This window comes from Ischnura elegans, chromosome 3 (assembly GCF_921293095.1).
Source record: "Ischnura elegans chromosome 3, ioIscEleg1.1, whole genome shotgun sequence".
NCBI classification, from domain to species: Eukaryota; Metazoa; Arthropoda; class Insecta; order Odonata; family Coenagrionidae; genus Ischnura; species Ischnura elegans.
Window position 1 is genome coordinate 123673802 of NC_060248.1, and position 13650 is coordinate 123687451.

The 13650-nt window shown below is 38.1% G+C and overlaps 2 protein-coding genes across 4 annotated transcripts in view; both read left to right on the forward strand.

Annotated features, from left to right (window-relative positions):
* Window positions 1-1860: 1860 nt before the first annotated feature.
* On the forward strand, window positions 1861-7316 carry LOC124156503 (origin recognition complex subunit 6). Its single transcript, XM_046531074.1, has 6 exons — window positions 1861-1994; window positions 2303-2441; window positions 2527-2690; window positions 2867-2962; window positions 5440-5618; window positions 6379-7316. The coding sequence occupies exons 1-6, from the start codon at window positions 1915-1917 to the stop codon at window positions 6507-6509; spliced, it is 789 nt and encodes a 262-aa protein (XP_046387030.1). The 5' UTR covers window positions 1861-1914; the 3' UTR covers window positions 6510-7316.
* Window positions 7317-10650: 3334 nt separating this feature from the next.
* Window positions 10651-13650, forward strand: part of LOC124156504 (eyes absent homolog 2) — a 560747-nt gene continuing 557747 nt past the window's right edge. Inside the window, exons 1-2 of one of the 3 annotated variants that reach the window (XM_046531079.1) lie at window positions 10651-10865; window positions 11129-11394. In XM_046531079.1, the coding sequence (XP_046387035.1) occupies window positions 11254-11394 (141 nt within the window). In that variant the 5' untranslated portion in view covers window positions 10651-10865; window positions 11129-11253. Of the gene's footprint in view, window positions 11395-13650 lie in introns of all 3 variants that reach the window. The other 2 variants (XM_046531080.1, XM_046531078.1) reach the window with 2 other exon arrangements.

The following is a 13650-nucleotide window of genomic DNA, read 5'->3' on the forward strand; positions in this document are numbered from 1 at the left end:
TTTTGTTGACTGGGCTTCCTTATACATACAGAGCAAACACATCTTTAGCCTCAATTTTAGACATGGCTTGTCCTCTTTTTGCCGCCCGATAGCGACTTAACTTTGGCCTACTTCTCCATCCTTCTGGAAATTTTCCATTTCCTTACAGTCTTTTCCGCTAAGCCTCCCTTAACCTTTTAGTTTCACGTCGTTATGGATTATTTAGTTCCCTATACATTCTTGTGCCACGCTCTGTGTCCACGTTCTTCCACTTCCTTCTCTCCTCAATTTCTTTTGCCATTGCCTCTGTAACCCAAGGCTTCTTTATCCTTTTGCTGTCAACGTAGCCAATTAACTTCTCCACCGCTTTGACTATTGCTGTTTTAATACTATGCCACCCTTCCTCTACAGTCTGTTTACTTCCAATCTCCCAGATACTATTGTCCACTAGTTCCTGATATTCTCTCCTCATAGTCCCCTTCAGGGCTTCTACGTTCCATTTCCTCGCCTTCCTAACTTTCATAAGTCTTTTGAAACTATGTTGCATTTCATGAGCTTTAGGCACTAGGTGTATGAATCCACATCTGCTGCGGGAGTTTTTCGCACTATTCCTAAACCTCTGTCTTACCATAATGTAGTCTATTTGATATCTCCCCACATCCCCTGGACTACTCTATGTGTACCTTGGCCTTTTATGGTGATTGAACCACGTGTTTGTGATGAATAATTTGTTTCTCTTACAAAATTCTGCTGCTTTCTCTCTCCTGTCGTTCCGTATTCCTAGTCCAAATTCTCGTATTTCGTGTGCATCCCTCCCTTGCCCGAATGAGGCGTTCCAGTCCCCCATCACTACCAGATTTTTCTTAACCGGTGTGTCTCTAATTATTTCCTCGATCTGTTCATACACCTCATCTACTTCTTCCTCCCTATGATTGCTAGTGGGCATGTAAAAATGAACCACCACAAGGTTTGTGGGCCACGCCTCAATTTCAGAATCCTATCCTGGTCTATATCAACCTCACGCGTACCCATCTACCCGTTTAATACTTAAGCTACCCCTCGCTGGCTTTCCTCCCCACCACTTAAATATAATCCTATAACCGTCACTCCAATAGTCCCCCCCATTCCTCCACCTCACATCTCATAATCTTAAGATATCTGTCCTATGTTTATCCATTTCCCTTTTGATATTTTCTAGTTTACCCGCCGCCATCATTGTCCTCACATTCCACGTCCCTACATTTATAGCCAATTTCTTCTTCTCCATCTTCTTGGTCTTCTTTCTTCATTGCTACTGCTGGTGATGATGATAAGTCTCTGCAAGGATTTTGCATGTTGATGACCCCGAGGACCTAGCCGACTTCGCTGCCGTGACCAACACCCGCCCTTTGCGGACAGGTCCCGGTCGATGATATTCCGAGGCTCATTTGGTTGTAAATTATGTTTTCAGGAAAGAGATAGTGGGTAGGGTTTCCCACTTCCATTCCAACAGTGTTTTTTTTACGTGACACCATCACGTGGACTACGATTCGTCTGGCTCCTACCCTTCGACCTATCTGGCATGGATGGCCCTACCGGGAGTAATTTAGAATTAATCCCGCCAGTGCAGCTCTAGGGGTCATAGGAACGCGCAAGCCTTTCCACCGCGACAAGGTTGTGGCCAAAGGAAAGGCGCAGTATATTATGAGCATTTGAATAGGCGCGCATATTTCTAATGATTAAAAACATAATTAGCTTTGCAGCTCAAAATGATATAAATAAACAAAGAATATATTAAATAGTAGTAAAGTCAGGTATATTACCAGATTTACGCGTAATAACTGTAAATATGAAGTTAACGGAAATAAAATAAACTGGGAAACAAAAAGCAATCGCATATGTGCCATGTTGACTTTGATTTGGCGGTAAAATTAATGGAGTTGGTTAAACGTCACGATGTCTGCAGTTGTATCTTCTCCCAGCGTTATATTGCGGGATTTATCCGTCAAACTAGGTGTCACAAATTCAATACTTAGGTAAAGTTATAGCATTTTACTCTTTGTAAGTATTCATGTACCATTGCGTCGTTGGAAGTACCTCGAAGGTGAATTATATTATTTGCCCGAATTACTAATCAGCTGACGTGTGCCTAGGCTTCACTATCCCTTGTATGCATGGGTTATCTGGACAAAAATTACGGATTCCATGTATATTAATAGTTGTTGATAGTGTAAATTCTCCATATTTTCGATTCGATGAAATGAAAGAATCTGTCCTGTCTTGTAAGTTTTTGTACCGATGCTCTGTGTACCTGATGTTTTCTTTATTATTTTTTTCTCAATAGGAAAGGAAGTGAGATATCGAGGCTTTTGCAGTTAAAAATTTCTACTAATTCTCGAGTTTTGCAGCAGTTCAACGATTCATGTCGGCATATTTTATGTTTGGATCTAGCTGCATCATCACTTGGCGTAGCTTTCGACAGGGTAATGTTATCAACTTTTAATTATGGGTTATGTTAGAGTTTATTTAACTTTTAATTGACATTATTATTACTGTTTTAACTGGTAGGAAACTGCTATTGCCTTATCTGGGATGAAGAAGAGGCTATACTTGAATGGCTATCATATGTTTGAGAAGATGTTAGGATTGGAGCAAAAAATATCTGTGAAAACAGTGTGTATTCAACTAGGATGTAGCGAAGTGATAGAACTGGCGGAGAGTTTGCTAAATAGGTAAGTTCTATCTGAAATTAAGATTTATATATTATTATATACATTTTTACTTCAGATTTGATACTGTTCATTTTTCTGTCATAGGTATAGCAACGGAAATTAATAAATGCAGGTCTAGATTTAATCGTCAGTAAAGTATTTTTTGATTTACACATGTATTGCCTTGCTTTTATCAGGTACGTTGAGGAGCATTCCAGAGGTTCAAATAGAAACAAACCGCTTGATCTTCAGCACCCAATGTATGCAGCCTTTGCTGTTTACTGTGCATGTCGGTAAGTGTGAAAATCATCATCTGGAAGTGCCAGGTGTTTTTTTTAATCATAAATTGATGCAATACTTCGTAGTGCCTCCCTTCAACACTTCCTTTACAATCGACCTGCTCCTCAGAGTTCTGATACTGACTTTTTAGTTGACCTCTCTCGCCTCACCCTCAGCTAAAATGCCTCCTTCAATGATACACACTATCTGCAGATCAAAGGCTGTGCCATGGGAAATAGAGTAAGCCCTTCATGTGCAAATTTATTTCTTGGTCTCCTCATAGAATTCTTCCTATCCTCCTACCCACTTCAACCGTTACTTTGATTTCGCTATATCAATGACATATGCCTTCTCTGGCTTCATGGAGAAGACTCATTGAGCTCTTTTCATTTTGGCACTCAATGATTTCTCCATATTATCCTTCACCTCCCATCACTCCTCCTCCTAAATAGCATCTATAGATGTTACAATTACCCTATAAAATAATAATTTCTTCACTTCAGTCCACATTAAACTCACCATAGACAACAATGCCTCCACTTCAGCAGCTGTCATCCTTCACTTATAAAAGAAGCCCTTCCTTTCTCTTTCTAAACAAGGCCATAGAATTTGCACTAACCCTGACTCCTTAGACACTTTTCTTAAAAATCTTCACCACTCTCCTCCTAGTCAAGGATATCGTTAAAACTTTCTGTATAAGAATATCCTTCACAAAGCCTATAAACTCAATAGTCAGCCTAATAAAAAAAACCCACATACCTCCCTTTTCACTGCCTACTTCCCTGGCATGCAGGCTTTGAACAGAATTGTAAAAAGCCTCTTTCCTATTCCTTCTAACAATGTCATCCCTGGAAAAATCTTCTCTTATTGCCCATCCTTAGCCTTTTGTCGGCCACCAAATCTGTCTTCCATGCTCAAAACCAGCAAACCAGTCTTAAAGCTTAAAGCATCTTTCATACTACTCAAGATTTCTTGAAGAAGGAATGTGGAACAAGTCGTCTTGAACGTTAAAATGATATTCAAGACCATTTGTGATGGCATTTCAAGAATGATTGTTCAACATATCTTGAAAAGAGTTGAAAGGCCTTTCACACTGTTGTGAAAAGCTTGAATTCACCTGAATAATGATAGCAAACGTGATTGACGAGGGCCTAATGAAAAGCAAGACTGAGAGTTCATTAAAATAAAATTTTACGTAAGGGCAATACATTTGTATGTATTAACTTCTTGCGGTGTCGAACTTCTCCTGCTTCATGTGGTAGTTCACTCAATATAGAACACCTTTGCCCCTCGTAAAATTTAATGAGGGCAGACGTGATGTCAATAGGTACTTATTAATATATCTCATCTCCAAGGAAGTGCTGAAAAGGCTAGAAAAACTTCACTGATTGGTCGAAATGCTCCAACACCATTTGAGATTCAATAGAAATTAGAACCGTCCAAGACGAGATGAATTAAATGGAAATGAAGGGATTCAAGACAAAATGTCCGCAGTCATGGCGATTGACATGACATCACATCCATTTGAGAAAGCTTGTTCGACAGGTCTTGAGCGGAATTTGACGTGAATTAAACAGTGTGAAACGGTCTTTAGGTCATATCCTGAACCAACCACCCCCATTGCCAGACGTGTGCAATCCTCGTTACCCAGTCACTTCCCAACAAATTTCTCACTTTTCCGCTTCCTTCCACTCCATCCCCCACCTCCACCTCTAGTAATGCAATTTTTTGCAATTCTTGCCCTGCCTCCTACATCGGTCTAACCTTCACTTCACTCAACCTACAGGTTAATTACCATCAAGTCTCGTAATTTTAGTATACCGGCACTATCCACTGTGATAACTTAATGGAGTCACCTGCAATGCATAAATTGTGTGAAAAATCATTTGCTGTGACCAGGATCCCACCAAAATTTTTTCCCTTTGTGGCAATTACCTGCATTGTGTATAGCACCAAAGAAGATAACTACCCTGATAGGGCCACCCCTTCTAAATTCCTCTCAACTACTGGAAGTTGTGGACTGATATCAGGGTGTCCTTTCTCAATTTCGTGCATACGGAACAATGTCTAGGGTTATATGCCGAAGTGATTAAGTAAAATGTTTTTGAAAAATCAGGCGTATTTTGGAGAAAGGGACTTAGGTGACCAAGGCCTATTCACTATGGCTGTTTTGATAAATATCAATCTTTTGAGCAGGACCGTCCCCTTGCGGCATGCGTCTTGAGGACTTTCAATGGTTGTATTCTGCTGATACTGCTGTTGAGTGACCAGCCACTCCCCAATTCACCACTCCTATTATTTCTAAGCTGTAAAAATTGTCAACACATTGATTGGCTGGTGAGCAACCATAGAGCATTCGGCAGAACATCTAATGTTTTTTTTTTGGCCAAGTGCAGCCACTAACTCTTGACCGATAGCCCTGAATCCTTAGCCTTAATCCTTGTTGTGGAGAAAAATGTGCCACCCCTCTTCTGTTATTTTTTGTAAACAGGCATAAAAAAGTCAAAGTTTCCAAGAAGGTGCTTGTTGAGATGAGTCGCATCAAGGGCACTAGTTTTGACAAAGTCACGTCAGAGATGTCATCTCTTCTGGCTGGAATGGAAACTGCAAAAGCGGCTAAGAAGAGGAGGGCCACCACCCTAATGGATTTGGTGCAGGAGAATTTGAAAGGTGAGAATGACGAAATTTGCCTGAAACATTGAAACTCCCAATTACCTGGATTAATTGGATAACAGAGGGAAACTATGACACCTGACTACTTGCTGCAAGTGTAACACTCACGGGTACCACCCACGGGCTTTACACACTTAGCCATGGGTGTCAAGTATCCTATATTTTGTAATTCTCGCAGTGCCCTTCCCCATAATATCACTTTCAGATTGTTATAAAACATACAACATAATTTCTTCTTCTGTGGCCACCCTGAGGAACCTAATAAAAATTGCTTGTGGTAGTTGGCAATTTTTATCCATTATTTCATGATGACTCTAAACCAGGATAGACTATGTTGAGCCATAGCAATGGTGCATGGTATGACATCCATAGCAATGAGATTATATCTCGTATTTTGGTGAATTTTTATTTTAAAAAGAAAATTATGTATTCACTTTATTAGATAATGCTGAAAGTGAACTATATAGCTCAATCTTGGCTGTATAAATTGATCCAAGGTGTCATGAGTGAGTGATCCACTGTCCTGCTAGGGAGTAAGCTACTTTAGCATTATTGGTAATGGTCCAGTCAACCCTGAGTAAGGTCTGGAGGCCCTTCACTGATTGCTTTTGCTGGAAGACCACTACTGAATAAATCCTGTACATATCTACATATGTATTCTCTTTGTGTACAGGTGAAAATATGAACGTTTTTCATGGGAAATTGAGGGTGATTCGTTGATACAAAAATGATTTTTGTTTTTTCCATCTCAATTTAGATTCTGAAAGCAGAAAGGCAAAAGGAAGCCCCAGTGAAAACCAAGAGGAACAAGATAATGCCATCAATAGCAGTGACTATGAAACCTGGAAGAGGAGAATGCTGGAGGAAGCCGGTGAAGCCTGCTCTTGATAGGGAAGTAATTGAGCGTTGATTTTTAAGATTGAAAGGAAAGACTTTGTTGAGAAGTTCATGTTGAGGTTCATATTTCATAAGCCTGTCTATTATTATGGGATATATTTCTTAGTTATTCTGCTGGATGATTTTTTTTATTGCTTGGATAGTGACCTCTGAAATGTGATTTGTCATCTCATATGCTGAGGTCCCAGAAATACCAGCTCTCTTGTGGTAAAGAAGGATTTCAGCCCTGGGAAAGGGCTACATAGCATGTTCATTTTTGTGTGTTATGTAGTTAGCTCTCAGTATTATTTTGATTTTATTTATTAAATGATAAAGATGCTCATGATTTATGACATTTTGCTGATTTAATGTAGGATAGCATTTATTGCGGATTGCTATTGTGGGCTAAAAAGTCCCTCAAAGGTCTTGAAGTGTTACTGTTATCTGTACCTCCTTTGCTGTTTTTGATTTTGTGTGTGTGACATTCAGGATTATGGAAGGGCCAATAGACTTAGGTGTGTCAATGAAAATGAATTGTTCTACTTTGTGTTATGAGAAAGCATTCTTGGGTTAATCTGTGCAATAGTTAAGTGTGCCAACCAAGAGAAAGTGCCTTCATGACCCGAGTTTCCATTTGGCCCTACATATGTACTTGTTTTACATACTCTTATAATATGAGTTAGCTTGTGCCTCAAGATGGGGTTTGACGAAAGTGCTTGCTATACAGTACGTCTATTTGTATTTCACTTTTTAAATGACTGTAACGGTAGGATGAGTCAGATGATATCTTTCTTTAAATAAACGGTCTGAGTACTTTAAGCATTGTTTTGGGATTATTTTCAATGAGCATGCGGCAATGTATGTTTTTCGTGAGGAGCTGGCTAAATTGACTAAAACACCTACTTATTAATTTCCACTCTAAATTTTCTAAACCTCAACAGTGTTGGGATATTAGTCAAGTAGAGATTGATTTCCAACAAGTGAACTTGCCAACGGTTGAATTTGTTCATATTATGTGGGATCATTGAATTCTGCACTCAATCGCTATATTTTGAATTTCATTCTTCATCTTGCCTGAGGAAAAATTTTAAACTACCTCATATACTTCAACAGCATTGTAGAATTATGTTTTTTGATTGCTTATTATTAAAAAAAAATTGGTTTTAGACCTCAAATATGACAGCATATGGAATGTTGTATCCATGGGAATGGCTGGGATCCTGTGTATCATTGGTGAGTTGTGGATTACTGATACATATTGAACATAAGGAAGGGATACAGAACATCATTCTGATTTTTTGACCCCTCAAGAACCAGATTAAGGACATCAGTTTATCTCTTCCATATCAGGATAAGTTCTATGCCTGTTGAGGATCTGGACTAAAAATTAGGAATCTAAGTGTTAGCTTTACTTTTGATATAAGGAGTGGCATTTAAATGGGTTCTTACCCTCAATTTGCAAATTTTAAGTTCCAATGTCAAGGTGATGTTCAAACTTAACTACTATTGATTTCAGTCGGACTACAAATGCATTAAGCTGACTACGTAGCTATCTTTAGACTGACTGAAGCTGGACACCAATATTGGAATTGGCTGCCGGAAGTACCTAATTCAAAAGTGCTGTTTTTTTGAGGGAGATAGTTCTTTCTTTAACAGGGAAACTGAAGCAGTAAATAAAAATCTGGTTACTGGGGTAGATTTACTTTTCTAATTTATATCTAGCCCCCAACATCCAGTTTTAGAGTCTAATTTTTCCTGAAGACGATTCTGAAGTCGATTATTTGTTCATGTGCTAAAATGGACAATGGCCTATGTCTTTCAAAGAATAATTCCGTAAAATTTTGTTTTCATAATTTTTGCTAGTTCCATATTTATTACTTATCGATTATTAATGTACGAATTTTAATGCATATTTTGCTTTTAGAGAAGTAAATCATGATTTTCTATCCAACTGCTTTAAATGGCATCTGTGGTGTTGAAAGTATCACATGGTTTTATAAAGTAAAACCTCTATATAGTGAACCTCTTTACATCATAAACCTTCATATTTTATACCACCCCTACGGTCCCGTCAGATTTACATGTAAATTTGTTGGCAAATCTCTTTGTAGTGAACCTCTTTATCTCTTAAAATCTCCACTTATCACACCAAGGAGATACCCCCAAGATAGCCTAACTGCCTCCGCAAATCGTACCGAGACAACTAGAGACCATTAATGCAGCCACGATTACGTACATGGAATGACATTTTAAGTGATAAATGTTTTACCCTTATTTTTTTTCTTATACACCTTTAATATGCTGTAATTTTCACATTAATCATTATTTGTGACCATTTTGTTCCATATGAGAGCATAGCTAACAGTAAATAAGAAAAAAGGTATCCAACTATCCTAATCATTTTGAGTGACTGTTGAATTAAGAGAGATCACATTGTTTTCACTCGAATCATGGTAAAAATCATGCGATAGCATTCGCTTTCTGTTATTATTAAATAATAAATACATGTTCACTATTGCACGCATGTTTGTTTAAACATATAAGTATAATGGTTTAAAAGATAGTAGTGCTTTTCATTTCCGAAGGATATGAAAAAATGGTGCCTATCACTGAAACCTCTGTATTGTGAACCTCGATACATCAAATTGCCCAAATTTCGGTCTCCTCCATTACAATGTAAAGAGGTGTTACTGTATTTTTAATTAATTAATATTCATATTTTTTCCCTTAAAAAGACGGAAGGATATGAGTATGGCAATGGATATGATGAGGTGACTGAACTGCAGTAGCGATACAGAAAAAACGGAAGGTGGGGGGATGTGCAAAAGATTTCTTGAGCTACCATTAATTTGTCGTAACGAAAAATAATTTTTTCACATGCAATTTTTAAGAAAGTTTAATTTAAACTGATTATAACCACACAAACAAGACAATGCCATCTTATGATTTTAAAAATTTTACAATTGTGGTTTTGCAATGTTAGGCAATGCGGGTGGCCCCCATATGTATATGGCCACTGGATGACTGCGAAAGGTGAAGACAGCGGCAGATACAAATGGGGGTGGAGGGGACATCCCCCCCCCTTGCTGGGCTGCCTGCAATGACGATTGCCGGCAGCCCAGCAAAACTGCATTGCAAAATGACAATTGTAACTTTTTTATATCATAAGATAACATTGCCTTATATATGCATATAATCAGTTTAAATAAAACTGTCTTAAATTTAGCATATAACTTGATTATTTTTCATCACAATAAAAGTATATGTAGCTCAAAATACCTTTGCACCCCCATTGTGTTTTTTCAGTATTCATTACTGGGAGAAGACTGCACTGGTAAATGTGCTAAGCTGTTGATGTGGTTCATGATATCTTTAGTCATTGCCTGAGGATGTTTCACTTTGTGTGCTATGGGTTTCACTTTAAATTTCTTCAGAATGTATGACTATATGACCTAAAACTTTTCAATGATTTCGTTTTTATTTCTATCTCTCTCTTGCAAAATAATGAAGTCAAGGGTATGGGCCATCCTATCTGCCAAGGGTGTTGTTTGAATTAGTTAATGCTTGGATTCTTAAAAGGGTCTTAAAGAAATTGATTTTGGACCACCTAAAGATTATACGTGATAGAGATTCCCCCTAAATGTGGATTATAGGTGGTGCAAGCATTCCACGTATTTGTAAGTTGCCTAATGAATAAAATGACAAATGTTAAATGAGTAAACTAGAGATGGTGGAATACTAATGTATTTCATATTGTAAATTGACTAAATTGATACTGCCATTTGAAATGTTTTCGTAATGGAGGAGAAAAAGGGATTTCTCTTCAGAAATTTCCCCTGTAGTGTTTGGTTGAAAACCCCCATTCATTTCTTGATTCAAGCCGAGGGGGCCACATAAATAGCATAGAATAGTTGTGAATTAGATGGATTACATCATCTTGAATTAAACCTTTGGCCGACCCTGATTACATGTTGGAACATCTGGTAAACTCATTTAAATGCGCGGTGGGTGACAGCACACAGAGTTTGACTCAAGGATTTCCTGTCGTATTCGTAGTGACGGCACAGTAGTAATTTGTTTGAGTTCCCGCCTTATGGCGCTTTTTGCTTTTCAACTTACCAGACGCAACATTGGCGGTACTTGTTATTTGAGGAAGTGGTCGTGTATTTGTGTACAGTTCGGCACGTTCTACTCAGTTTTGATTTTTTAAAGTTATCTTTGTAAACATTGATTGGCAGTTGATGTCTTCCGTGTCGATTGGTTTCCATTATTCCTCTGAATGTTTGTGTCGAATCGCACTTAAGGTATCTATCTCACGGGCGTAGTCTGCTTGGTACCGATAAAACCTGGGTAATATGCGAATATATCGTGAGTTGCACTTTTAATTATCAATGGTGGGTTTAATTTTTCGATCTATTTATTACAAAGTCATCTCTTTAGGCATTGCTTGGGACGTACTGGAAAATTCGACACCAGTATCGTTATCAAAGTGTGACAGTTACGTTGTTGTGAATACGTATAGCTGAAAGAGGGCTCCTTTTTTTATTAATTTGAGATTTTAAATTAGATTAGCCATTGCTTTCATTCAAGTGTTCTTTCATTCGTGTTTATCTCTTGCTCTACCAACTTAGTTTCTAATTTCTACATGGTGCTGTAGCAGACGACAAGATACTATGTTCACAATGGAACCTAGGGAAGAAGATTTTAGAGGACAATTAGGAGCGTAGGGAAGAGTTGCTTTTGTGTTATTAACAGTATGGTGATACCGCAGACTATTCTAATGACCGGACCACTCGCGATGAAGACCCACAAGAGAAGGAAGAGTCGGTGGGATGTCACTCCTGAAGATGTGGAGAGAGAGAGACTGCAAGAGAACACCAGAGGAGACGCTACTCAGGTTTGAATTTTTATATTATTTTGGACGAGATGTAGTTTTTATGTAGCCAATATTCGTCGTTTTGAAGGATTATCATACTCGTAATCTTGGTTTCTCTTCATGTTATTCCGATTTGGATCTTAATGGATAGCAATGTTTGCGTTAAACGGGAGAGAATAAATTGACTGAAATCATTGCAACAGAGCTTAATTTTTAACACGTCCATAAGATTGTATTATCACTTTTTTGCCATTATTAGTTTGTTTTGAGAATTTAATGGCGGGACGGAATGAGAAACATTTTAGGACTTCGGTAACTGCTGCCCCCTGTTGAGGGAGAACAGGACTATGTCCAACTTCAATCGTCATGCATAAGTTTTGAATTCCAATGGTCCAGGAAACCCAGCCTCCCTCGTTTTATTGCCGTAAAAAAAATGCAACTTGGGTAATGCATCCAAATTTTGTTTAAGTGACTCGAGAGTAGTTATTTCGTGTTGTTTATCTCCGTCAACCAAGCACGACCGCCAAATGAATATTTAGTTTTCATGCGCTAAGTGTTTTCTTTACGTTCCTTCCAAATGTGGCTACTATTTTTTCTGTTTGAAAGTTTTTGACTATGATGTATTTGGTAACTTCACAGTGACCCTAGTATAATGGATCGTGACTTTCATTATGTTGATGCCTTTCTTCCTCGACGGGTATTTCTTTTGAAGCGTTGTCCAACTTATTTTTATATCTTTTATTTTTTTCTACTTATCTTTGTAAACATTTATTGGCAGTTGATGTCTTCCGTGTCTTATGTCCTCTGAATGTTTGTGTCGAATTGTACTCAAGGTATCTATCTCACGGGCGTAGACCGTGAGAACTGAGATCGCAAGAAGTGGGATTTCAAATAGGAGCTGGCGTTAGCATGAAATGAAAAATTGTTAATATATCGCTTCGCGTTATTTTTAATTTTAGAGGTGAAATTTTTACTTATACGAAGTTTTCAGTAATTATTTATGATTGAAGGGGACTTGAATAATTGGAACTTGAAGTGAAAAGAGCAATAGAACTAGTCGAAGTATCCAAATGCTCAGAACCTGACGAAAACTCGCTTTTGATGTGAAGCAATGAAGGTTTTGCGTACAGGAAAGGAGTGAAGTATTAAAGTAATGTTTTTTTCAAAATGATTTTTCGAAAATTGTATTGAAAGTGAAAACTGAAGGATAACATTTTTTTTTACTCAAAAGGTGTTTCAGTTGTGAGAACCTCTATGTAAATATGATTTTGAATCATAGAATGGCGAATTATCCGATTTCATAAAAAAGTGTTTTTTTTTAAATGAATACATCGAGGAACCGTAAGACTTCTTTTTTATCTTTCATGTTATATGTGGCAGCGGCGTAGCCAAGAATTTCGTTTGGGGGCGGGGATCCAAAACCAGGTGGGTCCGAGGAAAAAAAAATGAAAAACGGGATACTAACAATAAGCATAGGGAACTGACTTCGGAACTGCATATTTCTGGGCAGCCTTAGTTGCAATCATTGACCCTACCCGCACTGCTGCCCCTAAACTTTCCAATTATTTTTCGGTGAATCTAAATCAGTGTTTCCCAAACATTTTCGAGCCACCTTGGATCCATAAACCTATACTCAACGATATCTTTAAAATAATCGGTATCTTTAAAATAATAATCAGAATGATATACTAATTAACCATATGAGGAACATTGTAATAATTAAATTAAAAACAGTGACTAATAAATAATTAAGTTCTCTGTGTCGTGAAGTAGTACCAACGATAGACCAAATGAGACTAAACCCCTTCAAACGTTTCCCTTGTGCAAGAGAGGCTTGGAAATATTTTTCAACCGTTCTTACTTTAAAATGAAAGAAAACGCATGGTTTAAATTACTTCCATATGCGGGAAACAAAGTAAACTTTAGAAGCGAAGCTTGAAAACGAATACAAAAGGAAGGTTACGGAACCTTCGCATTTGTCACATTGTCAGGACCCTCCGGGGCCCCCCTGCCGCCCCCTTTTCGCCCCCATAGACTACAGCAGCGCTACTCGGGGGGCGGTAGCGCCCACTTTGGGAACCACTGATCTAAATCTTGCAGAGGGCCTTTTACTTTGAACTGCTCCTTCTGCCATGCTACTGAAATTACTAAAATTCACAATTAAGATCCAAGAGATCGGTCGTGAACGATCATACCTAACCCCCGGAAAATCAGGACATGTACTGGTTTTCTACGCGATCAAAAAGGACATTTACTGGTACTTCCGCTTATACCCGA